The sequence below is a fragment of the Procambarus clarkii genome, chromosome 91, assembly GCF_040958095.1.
Source record: "Procambarus clarkii isolate CNS0578487 chromosome 91, FALCON_Pclarkii_2.0, whole genome shotgun sequence".
Taxonomy (NCBI): Eukaryota; Metazoa; Arthropoda; class Malacostraca; order Decapoda; family Cambaridae; genus Procambarus; species Procambarus clarkii.
The window spans coordinates 11,591,641-11,610,640 of NC_091240.1; the positions used below are offsets into that span (position 1 = coordinate 11,591,641).

The window sequence follows — 19,000 nt, forward strand, 5'->3', positions numbered from 1 at the left end:
ATATAACTTTTTGAGTGTGGGCCCATTGGAGATGCACTGTTAGATAAGTTGTTCACGGGGGTAATATGTGAAGTTATCATGCTGGGGTTGTTATTGTACACGGGAGTAGTTTGTGTAAGTTATCATGCTGCGAAATAATTATAATAATAATAATAAGACACGGAGTGTGTTATCAGAGGAAGATCTCACCTGGACATCGTCTGGTAAGCATGAACGTCGAAGTGGAAATGACAGGTTCGTGTGTCTCCTTCCACACATTTTCTATAGCAGTTCTTGCCTGAAGAAGGAAATACGAAGTAATGTTAAGTAGTCACTTTGGGGAGAGGAGAGTTATTTTTCAAACATATGTATAGTCAAATAGTTCACTGCAGATTTTAACAGTTTTGCATCAGTCAAGGGATGACAATTGCGACCCCGTCCTTGACAGGTATGAGAGAGGTGACTGACCTGGCGTGACAGGCTCGTGGGCGGTGATGACAGAGGTGAGGGTGGCGATGGCGGCAGCAAGGACCAGAGCCACCATGGTAGCGGCGGCGACAGCACTCAACTGACACACCGCCATGCTGGATGTGTCTTATATACCCTCCGCCGCTCCTCCGCCGCCCTCCTGATGGACTAACACACATTTATCACTATTATACAACTAGCATCACCATCTACAATACAATACCTGGGAAATACACAAACGAATTGGAAGCGTGTACTAAAATATGCTCCTGTTGTATAGATACGCCTCCGTACTTGTAGAAATGAAGACATAAAATGAACAGACAATATGTATGAAAGAAGTGCTTGACAATTCTGCAAATTGCTTGCCAACAGTTTCATCTTTATCGACCTTGCAGATCACTGGCAATTATCAGTACGTATGTGTGTGTAGAGACAGGGGTTATAAGGACATTTACCATTGCCAGGACCCAGGCCATGCAGAACACAACAATAACTTGCTGCACACGACCAATAACTCGCCTGCCAACTGGTTCTCGCTGACTCATTAAGGGAATTCCTTGGGAAGTCCCAAACAGGTTCCTTTTCTCCCTCTTCCCTTTCTCCCTCTCCCTCTTCCCTTTCTCTCTCTCTCTCTCTCTCTCTCTCTCTCTCTCTCTCTCTCTCTCTCTCTCTCTGTCTCTCTCTCTCTTTACTTTACAATGTTTACTATTGTCCCTGCGTGAACATTACCCAAGAGCAACGCCAATTCAATGCCGAATCAACTCCACAGAGAACAGGCCTCGACGCCGATTCTGTGCGAATAATTATTATAACTATAATAATTATTAACTCATTAATGTGAGACAAATTACTTCAGTGTTGTAGATTATGTTTCACTGATGGCGACTCTTGTGCCACTCTTGACCTGGAATATGTTTTAACTGATTGAGTTGTTCCTTGCTGGTTCTTACGTCTCGCATCTGCACTGCTATCTTGAGGTTATCTTGAGATGATTTCGGGGCTTTAGTGTCCCCGCGGCCCGGTCCTCAACCAGGCCTCCACCCCCAGGAAGCAGCCCGTGACAGCTGACTAACACCCAGGTACCTATTTTACTGCTAGGTAACAGGGGCATAGGCTGAAAGAAACTCTGCCCATTGTTTCTCGCCGGCGCCTGGGATAGAAACCAGGACCACAGGATCACAAGTCCAGCGTGCTGTCCGCTCGGCCGACCGGCTCCCTGCATACAACGCTGCGCTAACACGTACATATACAGCTTCCTCTTACTCAGGATCAGGTCAACCTCAACACTCAACCTGTGGCATAGACAAAGTTGGCAAGATCAACCTGGCAGACAAAGATGACGAAAGCAAACTGGTTTCGAGCAAGTGTAACAGTGATAGGATACAGTACACTCACATGATTATGGAGCCTTCGAACGTGATGCATATGACAGATGGAAAAGAAATTTAACTTAGAAACGAAGAAAGTACAAGAAGACAGGCTATAGAAGATCTGGTAGGAGATAAAAGGCTGTCTACAGGTTACACAGTACTACTGGGGTGACTTGGCACCTCCTTCTCCCTGCTTATTATACGTCGGAGACCAGAGAGAACTGTCTGACAGCTGCCGGAGAATAGCCGACCAGCCAAGATAATTGCGGAAAGAATAACAGTGCGCATATACCCAATAGTATCCAAGCTTGGATACCGAACAGTTTCCAAGCAGTTACTTGCACTAGTGCTTAACTCACTCGCGTATCCCTAATTTTTTAAGGCTGGAATAAATGTCACCTCTGGTTATGTCCAATCTCATGGTGGCTGGCAATATGAGATGTGACGTATGGTAGCCAACCGCTGATCATATATATATATATGCAAGGAAGAACAATCATCGTGTTAATTTGGGATTATCTCATGATTCCCGCCAGAGGGGGAGAAGCTGAGATGCAGCAACCAGCTATTTTATAGAAGGTCAAACACAGGAAAAACCACCGCCCCGGGCGCCCTTTTTTCTATCCTTACACCAACCCTCCTCCCCCCACACCCACCCGCATTGGGGTCTGGTAGCTGAGTGGACAGCGCGCGAGACTCGTAATCCTGTGGCCCGGGTTCAATTCCCGGAATAGCCAGAGACAAATGGGCAGAGTTTCTTTCACCCTGATGCCCCTGTTACCTAGCAGTAAATAGGTACCTGGGAGTTAGACAGCTGTTACGGGCTGCTTCCTGGGCGTGTGTGAAAAAAATTGTTAGTAATTAGTAACAGTTGATTGATTGACAGTTGTGAGGCGGGCCGAAAGTGCAGAGCTCAACCCCCCCGCAAGCACAACTAGGTGAATACCTACCCCTAACCTTGAGCGACCTCTCCTCACCCCCCACACACCAGAACGCACTCCACCTCCCCTCACATCTCCCCCACACCCCACATACTCCTAACCTTGAGCGACCTCCCCTCACCCACACACACCAGAACGCACTCCACCTCCCCTCACATCTCCCCCACACCCCACATACTCCTAACCTTGAGCGACCTCTCCTCACCCACACACACCAGAACGCACCCCACCTCCCCTCACCCATCACCAGAGGGGGAAGGCCCTGACAGAGATTGGTGGGAGTGGAAAGTCCTGATGGGAGGAGCCGGGGCAGCGCCGCCCGTGCACCAGTCACAATCAGCACAGTGAGGACACCCAAAACGTTCCCAGTCACGGGCGGCGGAGTTCAGCTCCAGAGTATCACCAACACTTACCTCAATCTGACAAAGCACTCGGGCAAGCAAGCAAGCAAGCAAGCAAGAAGAACACCCGTGGATGCCCCAAAACACTCAGGCAAGCAGGCAAGCAAGAAGAACACCCGTGGATGCCCCAAAACACTCAGGCAAGCAAGAAGAACACCCGTGGATGCCCCAAAGCACTCAGGCAGGCAAGCAGGCAAGAACACCCGTGGATGCCCCCAGACAGGCTCTCGGACCTGCTACAAGAGGTGAGATAGTAACTGTATATTGATAATTACTCTCCATACACTTTATAAATAATATTTTATTTACAGGTTTCAATTAATTAAAGATAAAAATGTACGCTTCCACTTACCACGGAAGGCGCTCAACATGTATTCACCTAGTTGTGCTTGCTGGGGTTGAGCTCCGTTCTTTCGGCCCGCCTCTCAACTGTCAATCAACTGTTACTAACTACTTTTTTCTTCCACACACACACACACACACACAATCAGGAAGCAGCCCGTGACAGCTGACTAACTCCCAGGTACCTATTTACTGCTAGGCAACAGGACCATTAGGGTGAAAGAAACTCTGTCCATTGTTTCTCGCCGGCGCTCGGAATCGAACCCGGGACCACAGGATCACGCGTCCAGCGTGCTGTCTGCTCAGCCACCGGCCCCCTGATGGGGTGGGGGGGGCGATAACTCGGTCATTTAAACTGTATGGAACTTATTTAATTAAAAAGGATTATACACTAATTTTTATCACGATTAGATTTAGCTTTATGAACAATACAAGCTTTTCCCACCTTGAAGAAAACAACAGCTTTGACCAGCTATTATTTATCAGCCTAGAAACAATAAATATTATGTCACGGGCTGCTTCCTGGGGGTGGAGGCCTGGTCGAGGACCGGGCCGCGGGGACACTATAGCCCCGAAATCATCTCAAGATAACCTCAGAAGCTTTAGCCAATTAAAAAGTAAGCCTTCGTCAGTTCCAAACTTAATCAATAACTCTGACCAGTTCTTAATAACAAACTCTTAACCTATATACACCTGTACATTATCATCAACCATAAAAATATATTTCCAGGTATACCTGGTTGATACCTGGTTGATACCTGGTTGATACCTGGTTGATACCTGGTTGATGGGGTTCTGGGAGATCTACTCCCCAAGCCCGGCCCGAGGCCCGGCTTGACTTGTGAGAGTTTGGTCCACCAGGCTGTTGCTTGGAGCGGCCCGCAGGCCCACATACCCACCACAGCCTGGCTGGTCCGGAACTTCTTGGAGGCAACAATCTAGTTTCCTCTTGAAGATGTCCACGGTTGTTCCGGCAATATTTCTTATGCTCGCTGGGAGGGTGTTGAACAACCGCGGACCTCTGATGTTTATACAGTGTTCTCTGATTGTGCCTATGGCACCTCTGCTCCTCACTGGTTCTATTCTGCATTTTCTTACATATCGTTCACTCCAGTATGTTGTTATTTTACTGTGTAGATTTGGGACCTGGCCCTCCAGTATTTTCCACGTGTATATTATTTGATATCTCTCTCGTCTCTTTTCTAGTGAGTACATTTGGAGAGCTTTGAGACGATCCCAATAATTTAGGTGCTTTATCTCGTCTATGCGTGCCGTATATGTTCTCTGTATTCCCTCTATTTCAGCAATCTCTCCTGCTCTGAAGGGGGAAGTGAGTACTGAGCAGTACTCGAGACGGGACAGCACAAGTGATTTGAAGAGTACAACCACTGTGATGGGATCCCTGGATTTGAAAGTTTCGAAATCCATCCTATAATTTTTCTGGCTGACGCAATATTTGCTTGGTTATGCTCCCTAAACGTTAGGTCGTCAGACATCATTACTCCCAAATCCTTTACATGCTGTTTTCCTACTATGGGCACATTTGATTGTGTTTTGTTCCCTGTATTATGTTTAAGGTCCTCATTTTTGCCGTATCTGAGTATCTGGAATTTATCACTGATAAACATAATGTTATTTTCTGCTGCCCAATCGAAAACTTTGTTAATATTAATATCTGCTTCAAGTTTTTTCAATGTCTTCGGCAGAGGTAATTTTCATGCTGATTTTTGTGTCATCTGTAAAGGATGATACGAAGCTGTGACGAGTATTTTTGTCTATATCTGATATGAGAATAAGGAACAGCAGCGGTGCAAGGACTGTACCCTGAGGTACAGAGCTTTTAACTGCACTTGGACTAGATTTTATATGGTTGACCGTTACTCGCTGAGTCCTGTTTGACAGAAAATTGAGTATCTAGCGTCCTACTTTACCGGTTATTCTCATTGACTTCATTTTGTGTGCTATCACGCCATGGTCACATTTATCGAACGCCTTTGCGAAGTCCGTGTATACCACATCCGCATTCTGTGTTTCTTCTAATGGCTCAGCGACTTGTCGTAATGATCAAGTAGCTGTGAGAGGCACGATCTTCCCGCTCGAAATCCATGTTGGCCTGGGTTGTGAAGGCCATTGGTCTCCATGAAATTGATGACCTGACTCCTAATCACTCTCTCAAATACTTGTGTGTGTGAGTGTGTGTGTGTGTGTCTTTACTGCTTGCACTTACTATCAGCGCCAACAGGCTCGAGCTACTAGCTCTTGGTCCCAGGTTTTGTATCGATCGTCTAATGTACTGACTCACAACTTATTTTCCTCTATCGTATCTACTACACACATACACTTGTGATGTGTGGTGTTTGTTCATACTACATACATCTCTCGCACACACAATATATATATATATATATATATATATATATATATATATATATATATATATATATATATATATATATATGTATATATATATATATATATATATATATACCCGGGTCCGTGGACTCCGAATCATGAGTGTGCTTATCTGCGCATGACTGTGTAAACGTGCGCAGGCGCACACTCACACACATGCATTAAACTGAAGAATAGGAAGCTGACTAGTCTCAATGTCACCTTGTTGCCTGCCTGCCAGGGTGATCTGAGGCGACCAGCTCCACAAGGGAGCCTGGCAGGGTGATCTGAGGGCGACCAGCTCCACAAGGGAGCCTGGCAGGGTGATCTGAGGGCGACCAGCTCCACAAGGGAGCCTGGCAGGGTGATCTGAGGCGACCAGCTCCACAAGGGAGCCTAGCAGGGTGATCTGAGGGCGACCAGCTCCACAAGGGAGCCTGGCAGGGTGATCTGAGGCGACCAGCTCCACAAGGGAGCCTGGCAGGGTGATCTGAGGGCGACCAGCTCCACAAGGGAGCCTGGCAGGGTGATCTGAGGGCGACCAGCTCCACAAGGGAGCCTGGCAGGGTGATCTGAGGGCGACCAGCTCTACAAGGAAGCCTGGCAGGGTGATCTGAGGGCGACCAGCTCTACAAGGGAGCCTGGCAGGGTGATCTGAGGCGACCAGCTCCACAAGGATGCCTGGCAGGGTGATCTGAGGCGACCAGCTCCACAAGGGAGTCTGGCAGGGTGATCTGAGGCGACCAGCTCCACAAGGATGCCTGACAGGGTGATCTGAGGCGACCAGCTCCACAAGGATGCCTGGCAGGGTGATCTGAGGCGACCAGCTCCACAAGGGAGCCTGGCAGGGTGATCTGAGGCGACCAGCTCCACAAGGGAGCCTGGCAGGGTGATCTGAGGCGACCAGCTCCACAAGGGAGCCTGGCAGGGTGATCTGAGGCGACCAGCTCTACAAGGATGCCTGGCAGGGTGATCTGAGGCGACCAGCTCTACAAGGGAGCCTGGCAGGGTGATCTGAGGCGACCAGCTACATAGCCGTTCAGGGCTTCAGGGGTGAAAGTTCACCCCTGCTCCGGCCCCCGCCAAACTCTCGCCCCTTAACACACCTGACACACCTGTTTCTGGCGGTAATACACAAGGCAGGTGTGTACTGTCCGCATAACCCAGACACGCACGTAACACTGACTCTCATCAAGACACCTGTCATTATGTGTCAATCATGTATCATATATGATGGACAGTTGACAGCCCATTCAACCCATAAATCTAATTATAACAGGATAGACTGAATGCGATTGATAGAACACATGAATTCATTGTTTTGTCTAGTCCTCTTTTATGTGGATTTTAATGAGTTGTTGCCGGTTTCAATTATTGATTGGTGATCTATCAGTGGCGTTAAAAGCAAGCTCGGGTTTAATCTTCTGACATGTCGAAAGCTTTTAATAAGGATATGGAGCAGTTTAAACATTAACTGGCTTGGTGTTGGGCTTAAGACCTATCACCCTTGACTACAATAGCTTACTGACCAACCATCAAGTATATTTAAGATTTAAGTCCTAAACATGGTCCAGGATAAAAGTCAACTCTAAGTGTATCTACACCAAGAAGTATATATATACATACATATGCAGGCGATGAGTCACAATAACGTGGCTGAAGTATGTTGACCAGACCACACACTAGAAGTTGAAGGGACGACGACGTTTCGGTCCGTCCTGGACCATTCTCAAGTCGATTGGTCCAGGACGGACCGAAAAGATCGACTTGAGAATGGTCTAGGACGGACCGAAACGTCGTCGTCCCTTCAACTTCTAGTGTGTGGTCTGGTCAACATATACATACATATAGTACATGTACATTAAAATGCTGAGTGTAGCAAATTCTGGTCAGGAATATTAGTTAAACATTACACTGTAAAACATCTCACCCGACTTCTTAAGAGTCACTCCAAAGAGGAACACATTTACTAGAGTGGAAATATGTATTTGTCACATCGTTAAACAAAATTTCACTTTCCTTAAAATTATATCGACGCATCAGCGTAAATAAAAAATATATACTTATCATATAAGTGTTTAACCCTGCAGGAGGACATGACGATCTCGAGTGAGAAATATTAATATGGTTCATATAAAAAGATCAGTAGGAGCTATGAGGTGGATTCGAACCTGTACACTAGGTGATCCCAAATGATTTTCTCATTGATACATCACGTTAATGTTCTTTTTTTCTTGCATGGTCCATATATTTCCCACTCGTTAACATCTAGTACGTCTCGCTTTGTTGGGATGAAACTGTTTACCATGGGTCAATACTAGTCATTACATTCACAATAGCAACACTCTCGCTTGGGTGTAATTATAGTCTGCTGCTGCGTCTGCCTCTGTCCTTGGAACGTCCAGGACAGGCAGCTATCAGTCGTCAAACTGACACACATCAATTATTCAATCATTCAAACCGCGGTGATCAGTCTGAATGATTCATTAGTACCGACCCTTAACATATAAAGTCCTAAGGGAGGTGTATATTCCATTTACTACCACGTAACGACTGTCACACTCAAATGGCAGGTTTTAACCACTGTATTATCCCTCTGCAGATGTTCACATATGTAATTGTCAATCAATTTACCTTGAGGTGAATGTAGGTGTGAGTGGTGTGGACGAGGCGAGTACGGACGCACCTGGCACACCTGTCTGCAGTGTTGTGGCACACCTGTCTACAGTGTTGTGGCACACCTGTGGTGGTATGCTCAAGTATACTTTTACGACCTCATGACCAGGTAGTAAATATAATTCTAAAGTGAAGCGATGCAGCGAGCATATTATTCTACGATGATAATTCATAATTTTAATCTACAATATCGAGCATGATAGATCAATGGGAAAGAAAGTTGTATGGGAAAAACAGGACAACAAAACAAAAGAAGTGCAAAATGATGTGTGCAAAGCGTAGGTGGTGTCATGCGACTAGGCACTTGTTCATGAGGAGCTGTATGTAACGTTAGAACACTTACAGCAGTTATCTCCAAGAACAGCAAGTGGCAGAGAACACGCCATACGAAAGATAGATAACAGAAAACCTATTGCTCCATGATTTGGTTCTCTGTTAAAAGAAACTAAAAGTTATCCAATTCAATTAAGTTTTATTTCGATAGAGTAGATCCGGATATGAAAACAAGAGGCTTTCTCCCTACTCTCCTCTGGCTTACACTGTCAGATGCTACATGGTAACTTGACAGGAAAAGTTGAATAACGGAGTTGTTTTACTACTAATAATAATAACACGACTCCCAGCAGGTAGACTAACACTGCTACTGTTAATAACCAAACTCGGCGCTGTACTTAAAGTATCTAGTGTGGTAAACTTTAAATCAATGCTTAATTTAAGACGTCACGAAGAAAATTATAAGTTTTGAACTAATCTTCAAGTAAAAAATTAAACCAATATCGCATCTATTTCCCTCAAGTTTCAAATTATTATTTGAAATTGTCGAAATTACTTGTATTTTAAATAGTTCCTCTTACTTGAGTGTATTAAATTCCTTTAATATCTAAAAGGTATAGAATGTCTCCCTATTAACTACGCTTCAAAGACAGCGCGATTTGGATCTTAAATCTTTCTTCAAAAAGTTTACTTGTGAAAGCTGATATTAGTTTATAGTCCTCCTCTCTACTCCCTCAAGTCTCTCCATCTTTATATTATAAACCTCTCTTAAGCATTTCTCCAATTATATATATTGAATTTTGGTTCAATAAACCAAAATTGAACACCGTAACAGGACAACAGAATGAAAGGGGGGTAGAAATAGCCTAACCTACTCTATCCCTTTGACGTGTATTTCTCTCTTGTCTCAATAAACAAACTTGAACTTGAACAGAATGAACACATGTGTTATTATGATCCAGTTACCAAATTACGTTTAAAACTAGAACATTTTACATCAAACATTGATTTATACCAATTAACCCAATTCAATTGAACAAATCCACAAGGGCCGTGACGAGGATTCGAACCTGCGTCCGGGAGCATCCCAGACACTGCCTTAATCGACTGATTAAGTGTGGCCCGTGTGGATTTGTTCATTTGATGCATCACGTTAGTGTGATCTCTGTGTGTAACCCAATTCATCAATCCCTCAATGTTTTAGTTACGAATAATATATTTTAAAGAGATGCTTGAGTGAATAAATAAGAAATTGAGTGAAAACAAAATTATGGTGGATATAATTTATGATAAGAGTTACGAGTTAAGTGGTAACATAAGAACCGGATAATTTAAACAAGAAGAAAACGTTATGAGATGCATCCGGGACTGCACAACAATGTGGGGGGGGGGTACTCTCCTGAACTCTTGGACACTCTCCTGAACTCTTGGACACTCCCTGAACTCTTGGGCACTCTTCTGAAATCTTGGACACTCCCTGAACTCTTGAGCACTCTCCTGAACTCTTGGACTTTCTAAACCTCTTGGACACACTGGTCTTCTTAGAGTGACTTCAGTAAATCACAAAGCTCTGAATTCATATCTTAAAAAAATAAACTTAAAACAACTGTCGGTTAAGATTTATTAAGTATTAATTAAGATAAAGATAAAAAAGTTTTATAGTAATAGTTTTAATAAAGTAATATATACAGTATAAAAGTATATATATAATATATATATATATATATATATATATATATATATATATATATATATATATATATATATATATATATATATATATATATGAGTAATATATATATATATATATATAATAATATATATATATTAATATATATATAGTAATATATATATATATATATATATATATATATATATATATATATATATATATATATATATATATATATATATATATATATATATATATATATATATATGAGTAATAGTTTTTTCTTAAAGATAAAACTTAAGAGTTATTGAATAAATGTTCAGATATAAACCATCACAGCACGTACAACTAAATAATAATTCAAATAAAACAGAAGAAAATAAGGATAAATTTTCTTAAAAACAACTTGAACACTTCAGTAAACCGAGAAGTTAAAAAGGTCCTTCAACTGACAAATTTGGCTCAATCCTTCACTTCTTGTGCGACTTTCAAGCGCCCTGGCTCTACTCTGCGCACACTTGATCTAGTGTTGACATGCATATGAATGAGTCTGGTTGGGTATCAACAGGAGCTGCTGCGTGTGGGCTAATAGACCTTCTGCACTGAATTTTGTGTCCCTCTCACTGTCGCTCTTCAGTCTCCCCCTTCACTCAGTACTTCCCCTTCAACAAAAAATGGGAATTCAGATATGGCGCGACGCACAAACTATTATAGGACGCAGCTCTGAGGCTTTAAGAGGAGGAGGCGTAATAGGTCAGCTGGTCGAAACCTTACATGCATGATGCACATCCGGCTCGTAGTGTTTATCAGTTGTGTGTATGGGAAGCGAGATCTAACTCTAGAGCCACGCCTCATATCTTGGAGCATTTACACCTCGCGATGTTCCAATACAGACATACTTGTTTTTAAAGATAAGAATGGCGGGAGCCTCAACCACCTCTGGTTCAATATTATTCCAATTGTTTAGCAGTCTCTTTTGCAGTCCTTACATTTTCCAGCAGAATAACATCATTAATAAACATTAATCATGTGTGATCCTACCTCTCCCGGGAGGTAATTAACATAAATCTGGAACATTAATGGTCCAAGTACAGAACCCAGCGGGGTCCCTCTCGTCACTTCCGTCTGCCCCAACTCCTCTTCCACTACACTCCTTTGTTTGGATACTTTAAGTATCTTGCCAGTTGGCGGAGGCTGGCAAGTTACCGTCAGCTGTCTCGTACGCTGAGTAGGCTTGATGAAGATCACACATGTATTAACAAGTTATAAATAGTTGAGATGAAAGACACCATACTGAAGCTGAATGATATATGCAATAGAGGGATGTAAACAAAGTACAGCTTACTACTCTGATAGAAAGATGACAAGCGAAACATAATAACACCCTTTAAGCACATTAAATGCTTAATGGTTGTTTAACGAAGCTGGATAACGAAGGTTTCATTCCCATATTACAGGTGGACACAGAGGACACATTAATTAGCCAACACCTCAACACTTACAGGAGTGTTCCTGGTGAGTGTTCCTTCTCGGGGATGTGAAGGGAACACACTGTAGGACCAGTGTGTGGCATGAACATAGGAAATATCAAGATAAAGTATGACACATGTGTCAGGGGTGAATGCCACAAGTTTTCCTACTCCAGTGGAGAATATGGAACCTGCAGTGTATCCTCACCAATGACACGCAATTTATCCAAACCAATGAACCTGCAGAGTAGCCTAGCCAATGGGCCCAGAAGTGTATCCTAACGAATGGAACCTGTAATGACACTTGCAATTTATTCTAACCCATGGAACCTAACCAGTGGAAACTGGTTAGCCTAACCAGTGGAACCTGTAATGTAACCTAAACAATGGAACCGGCAATGTAGCCTAACCAATGGAACCGGCAATGTATCCTAACCCATGCTGTTTTGCTAAACCCTTGCCTGTTATGCCACCGGTTTTGAGTTAGTCTGGTCATACCTACAGTGTCAGACAGTAAACAAACTTGCACATTACTAATACCATGAGGCACCCAAAACGTTAAGAAAGACGCTTGGTTTACACAGTGTGAAGACCAGAGAAGGACCACGTCAACCTTTAGCTGGATAACGAGGCTGATGTCTCTTTTGTTTTCTTAGTCCATTTATTATACCCCCCATACCCATCCTGCGAGAATAAATTTGGTCTCGAAGAACGAGTTTATTAGGCAGCGTCACTCGTCCTTTGTGTAAACAGAGCGCTATGTACAACACGCCCCAATAGGAAAAAACTTGACACTTGTACCCAGACGCAACTAGGACGTACCTTGTGTTAGAAGGTTTATTAAAAGGAATTGCGCACGTGGTGTGCATGATCTTTGCCGCATGTACGAGACATGTAAGTTCTGCGGAGGCACTGACCAACCAGTCTAACAACTCCGGGTCGGTGACCCAATAAACGCATTCAATAAATCAAGGCCAAATTATGGGTACAGTTGGACATGAACATGCTTGTAACAGAGAGTATGTGTGAAGGATTTGGGTGTACCTGGTTTGGTCCCGGTGTATGGCACCATGTTTGGTTTGGTCCCAGTGTATGGCACCATGTTTGGTTTGGTGCCAGAGTATGGCACCATGTTTGATTTGGTCCCAGTGTATGGCACCATGTTTGGTTTGGTCCCAGTGTATGGCACCATGCCTATAATTAATGACCGTGGCTGAGATGGGTGTTTCTAACAATGCAGTAGTGACATGTACGGATGCTAGTGTTGCCTCCACCAGCATGTGGAGCAACACAGGCTGTAGCTGTGTCACTGCTGCGCTGTTAACATCACATTTATATTCCAGGGGAGTGCGACGGCGAGGGAGTGGAGCCTAATGCCATGCTGTTCAACTGTAGCTGCTTGTTCTCTGCAGAGATCACTTGCCTTACGACCGCCAGCACCCTCGTCTGTTAGGCAGCTGTTGTGGGCCGCATCCTGGGAAAGGTCAGTCGTAGGGCTAGGCAGGGGAATCTCCATAAGCACAACAGGCTCCTGTCCCCGACAATGGAAAAACATGTTGCTTTATGTAATGCAAACTTGGCTCGCCATATTGATTACTATTTACCTGAGGGCCACCATCTCTGTAGTGGCCTCGACGAGGGCAGGAAGCCGGCGGCTTATCAAAGGTCTCCCCATTTGTCCTGATGATTTTATCTATTTGGATCTTAAATTGCAGGTGTGTTTTGTCATTCACGGTTTGGGCGGGTAAGCTGTTCCATGGGTTTATAACCCTGTGGGTTAAAAAGCATCTACTGTTTTCTAACCTGCATTTAATTTTTTTTTTTTTAAATTTTGCCCCGAAGGGCGAGTTTATTGGGCAGCGCCACTCATCTTGTGAGTGGACACACCGCCATAGTGACAGTATTGGGCAGCGCCACTCATCTTGTGAGTGGACACACCGCCATAGTGACAGTATTGGGCAGCGCCACTCATCTTGTGAGTGGACACACCGCCATAGTGACAGTATTGGGCAGCGCCACTCATCTTGTGAGTGGACACACCGCCATAGTGACAGTATTGGGCAGCGCCACTCATCTTGTGAGTGGACACACCGCCATAGTGACAGTATTGGGCAGCGCCACTCATCTTGTGAGTGGACACACCGCCATAGTGACAGTATTGGGCAGCGCCACTCATCTTGTGAGTGGACACACCGCCATAGCAGCATGTACAACACTCCCCAATAGGAAGAAAACCCGCTGGGTTCTTCATCCTGTCACTTGTACCCAGACACAGCTGGGACTTGCTTAACTGTCTCAAGTGAACAGCTCCTCAAACAAGAAGATTAACATCTATCAACCCCTTGTTGGGCTTGAAACCTTTGTACCTTGTTCGTGGTACATCTGACATTTTCAATAAATTGTCTGGGTCAATATCCTCCAAGTTGTTCAGTATTTTAAAAGTTTCGATGAGATGAGAATGTCATGTCTGGTTTGCAGTGTTGCAAACCACACTGGTGACTCAACCGTTCCTGGTATGGGAGCAAACTTAGTTCTGGAATTATATTTGTCGCCTGGTGTTGAACTTTCTCGAAAGCAGATACGTCTTTCTGAAGACGAGGGCACTTTGGCTCGCCGCCCGTGTTATACCGTGACTAAGTTTATAGTTCAGAGTTTTGTATGTGACCAGAAGAGAGTTGCTAGGCTCAAGATGGTCATCTTGAGGTTATCTTGAGATGATTTCGGGGCTTTTTTTTAGTGTTCGCGCGGCCCGGTCCTTGACCAGGCCTCCACCCCCAGGAAGCAGCCCGTGACAGCTGACTAACACCCCAAGTACCTATTTTACTGCTAGGTAACAGGGGCATAGGGTGAAAGAAACTCTGCCCATTGTTTCTCGCCGGCGCCTGAGATCGAACCCAGGAACACAGGATCACAAGCCCAGCGTGCTGTCCGCTCGGCCGACCGGCTCCCTAGTCATCATCTGACTAACCGCTGACACTAACGACGGACTCCAGTTCTATCATATCAACCACAACAAGACAAAGCTGGCGTTAAAACTGTAGCTGCTTTAAGGCCTAAAGGCAAACTGTCAGGAAAAACTATTCGCACTCCGGCACTATTAGAGTGTGAAAAGATATATAAATTAAGACACAGCTTTGTAACAAATGTTCAAGAAATGCGTAAATATCTCATTCAAAACTATCTAATACCAGAAATTTTAGGCCAGTATCCCCCAGTTTGGTAACTGTAGGTAGTAAATGTGGCGGACTGTAACCCCCCCCCCCCACACACCGCCTACTGGGGGGGGGGGAGCATGACAAGCAAATTAAATTATGAAACTAACTCAACACATTGTTTAGCTTAAGGAACTGTACATGTGGTCGTTCTCTAACCCATTGTTAATGAAATAGTCGTTTAAACTATGGAACAAGCTTATAATGACTGTAACTTGCTTAGCTAAATTAATTTTGGGCTTCAGTCCCTGAGCCCATTATGAGCCTCTGTAACCCTTACCACCACCGCCCACAGTCTGGGTATGGGGTGCATAGTCATGAACTAAACAAACTAAAAGACAGACACCGAAGCTGTTAGTGGTTGAGGATGTATGGTAACTACAGTTACCATACATCTTGCTGTGTGCTCAAGTGCTGGCAGAAACATAGAAGTGACCGAGCCCAGGAGTTAGAGCTCGGTCCTGCCAACTCTCTTCGGTAAGTAGGGATTAAATGAATGATATTTAATTTAGCCTGAAAAGTGTTTTCTGATTTGCAGTGTGATGTTCAAAAGTAGAGAGCGGGAGCGTGCTCCTCCCCTGGCGGCCGTGGCCACACTAACCCCATCTGGCTCCCAGCAGAAGTACTTGACACACCCTCGGCCCATTGACGGTGCCAGGGAAAGGGACGACGGGCCTCCACATAATGGTCGCCTTGTTCTCGCTCGCCACACCCACTACACATCCGCCAGCCCCACACCTACCTACACACCCGCCAGCCCCACACCCACCTACACACCCGCCAGCCCCACACCCACCTACACACCCGCCAGCCCCACACCCACCTACACACCCTTACGCCCATCACACCTCTTAGGTCGATCTGCGGTAGATCAGCGCTCACGCGATCGATCTGAGGTCTCAAACGTGCCACAGGCCAGAGAGCCCGCTTGGCTATCATAACACAATATTCCACATTTCTACAACTTTCCCTTCACCTGCATCTCTCCATCAACTTTATTTAAAAACACATTAGTGGCCGGGAGACACGTTTAGCACACCTTCTCCACCTTGCCGACCATTAGACCATTAACTTTGAGTTACTGACCTGTTGGGAACAACTGAATCCCAGCACCCGACACCCCGCACAAGCCCCGGGAAGCCACTCACCACACATATGGGAACCAAATTCGTGCAAAGCTCGTTTGGTTTGTTAGCCGCGTTAGGCTCGGTCGGGTTAGGCTTGGGTTAGTTGGGCGAAGCAGGGAAGCCCGTCGTCTAAAGTTGTCGTGTTACAAAAATGATGTACTAAATTACCCGAACCTAACATAATCGTGGACACCCGAATAGAAAACGGGACAGCCCGTCAATTTTAGTATATCAAATTTTGACCGTTGGGGGATTTATACGTCAAATTGCTATGTTCTGTTCGAGAGGGCGCGGCATACAGTCACAAGACGATTCGACACACTCGCTTTCTGCTTGGTAAACCCGTATAAATGTTTTAAAATCCGTTGGCGAACCGTCTTGTGTAAGTTGTGACTTTTATTTGTAGAGTTGTGGATGGACATGGACGACAACATTAAGTTGTTGTTGTTTAAGATTCGCTACCTGGAACAAAAAGTTCCAAGTAGCACGGGCTATGGTGAGCCCGTTGTGGACTTGTATCATTAAGTACCCAGCCCTTCATTATAACAAAGCCTCGTCTGATTTACAACGTTAAACACGTTTAAGGAAAAAACTAATTGACGCACTACAATCTTCATAAGTCAGTATTTGCACTGAAAGATGAGTTGTATTACTGTTATCGTGCTCTTGTCCCCCCCCCATACCTACATGTCTACCTGTCTTGTTCAGCATACTGAAGTGTGTTGGGATCAACCGGAGTTATAAGGCCACCACACTAACTTATTCTGCTGCCAGCAAGTATACTTCACTACTGAACACGGGCCAATTTCTTGCGGTAAGTAACATCAGAGGCCCGAGACTGTTCAACACGCTTCCACTACACATAAGGGCATAACTGGCCGACCCCTCACAGTGTTCAAGAGAGAACTGGATAAGCACCTCCAAAGGATACCTGATCAACCAGGCTGTGACTCATACGTCAGGCTGCGAGCAGCCGCGTCCAACAGCCTGGTTGATCAGTCCAGCAACCAGGAGGCCTGGTCGACGACCGGGCCGCTGGGACGCTAAGCCCCGGAAGCACCTCAAGGTAGGACTAAAGGCAGTATGTTATGACATCCGTACCCATCAAATGGGCGATGGCTAAATGGTCCCAGAGCAAAATATTTAGTGCAGGAACTCAACTCCCAATGTTCTCTAGGTTAAGCAAATTACATTTGTGGTGAACAGCAGCAGACAAGTGAACTGTGTTGGGCGAGGTAATGTGGAGACGAGAAGCTCTATACACCACCACCTTCAAGGTGACCCATCATTCAATTCACGTAGTTCTTGTGCAGGCGAGGAGTCACAATAACGTGGCTCAAGTATGTTGACCAGACCACACACTAGAAGTTGAAGGGACGACGACGTTTCGGTCCATCCTGGACCATTCTCAAGTCGATTCATTTATTACTAAGGATAAAATATCGACTTGAGAATGGTCCAGGACGGACCGAAACGTCGTCGTCCCTTCAACCTCTAGTGTGTGGTCTGGTCAACCACGTAGTTCTTGCTCGGCATATTGTTGCCTCCAAGCCGCCCACACCATTAATGCTGTTTTCCCGTGGCACAGAGCGGAAATTGCGACACTTCTTGGCTCTCCTAAATGCCACTCTTTTCCCCCTAGCGTCAAGTGATCGTTATTAACGCCATAACCTCTAACCTGCGTGTAGCCACCTAACTGAGGCGACGGTGCACACAAACACACACACGTAATGAACGTTCTGCTTCTGCTTGCGGGGAAATCATCAACAAAACCTAAAGTAATATTATAAGCCGCATTATATAAACACTTGCCGGCGTACCGAGGTCAAGCAGCGGACCCCGGTATATCTGATCTCATTAACTTGGCGCTAAGGAAATATTTTCTTCCTTTAATTTAATTAAAAAATAAACTATTTGATAAAATATCATCAAATGGGATAATAATGCTGAAGAACAGTGCATCGCATGGCATAATATTTAGAGCACAATATGGAGGGGGAGGTAAGGCACAAGGGTGACATCTGTTGAGCAAATCACGACTCACATCGCCAGCTGGCCATCCCAGCTGCACTAGCCTCAGCAGCCTTTCTTTGTCAACTGCTCCCCGTATTGACAAACAACACGGTGTATGGTCACAGTTTTGGATGAACTCTTTTGAACACCATGTGACTGTCACTACGATAATGACGAAATTACTTAATGCTTCTTGCGTAAGGAAGAAATGTCACGAGATACATGTCAACAAAAGGGTTTCCTAACGAAATTAAAAAGTCTTTCAGGAAATAAAGAGGCTAGTAGGAATAGTCTCAAGAACTAGGCAGACAAGGACTATTGAAATCATTTGTGTTGTCCCGTCTCGAGTACTGCTCAGTACTCACTTCTCCCTTCAGAGCAGGAGAGATTGCTGAAATAGAGGGAATACAGAGAACATATACGGCACGCATAGACGAGATAAAACACCTAAATTATTGGGATCGTCTCAAAGCTCTCCAAATGTACTCACTAGAAAAGAGACGAGAGAGATACCAAATAACATACACGTGGAAAATACTGGAGGGACAGGTCCCTAATCTGCACAGTAAAATGGCAACATACTGGAGTGAACGACATGGAAGAAAATGCAAAATAGAACCAGTGAAGAGCTGAGGTGCCATAGGCATAATCAGAGAACACTGT

At 44.7% G+C, this 19,000-nt stretch overlaps 1 protein-coding gene and 1 long non-coding RNA gene across 3 annotated transcripts in view; one reads left to right on the forward strand and one right to left on the reverse strand.

Annotated features, from left to right (window-relative positions):
* Positions 1 to 19,000, reverse strand: part of LOC123774072 (uncharacterized) — a 48,516-nt gene that overhangs the window by 25,769 nt on the left and 3,747 nt on the right. The window contains exons 2-3 of one of the 2 annotated variants that reach the window (XM_045768211.2): positions 448 to 607; positions 190 to 277 (exon numbers count right to left, since the gene is read on the reverse strand). In XM_045768211.2, the coding sequence (XP_045624167.2) occupies positions 190 to 277; positions 448 to 562 (203 nt within the window). In that variant the 5' untranslated portion in view covers positions 563 to 607. Of the gene's footprint in view, positions 1 to 189; positions 278 to 447; positions 616 to 19,000 lie in introns of both variants that reach the window. The other variant, XM_045768210.2, reaches the window with a different exon arrangement.
* The window catches only part of LOC138359487 (uncharacterized), a 31,356-nt gene continuing 15,479 nt past the window's right edge, over positions 3,124 to 19,000 (forward strand). Inside the window, exons 1-2 of the long non-coding RNA XR_011225958.1 lie at positions 3,124 to 3,407; positions 13,329 to 13,468. This is a non-coding gene — a long non-coding RNA (uncharacterized lncRNA). The remainder of the gene's footprint in view (positions 3,408 to 13,328; positions 13,469 to 19,000) is intronic.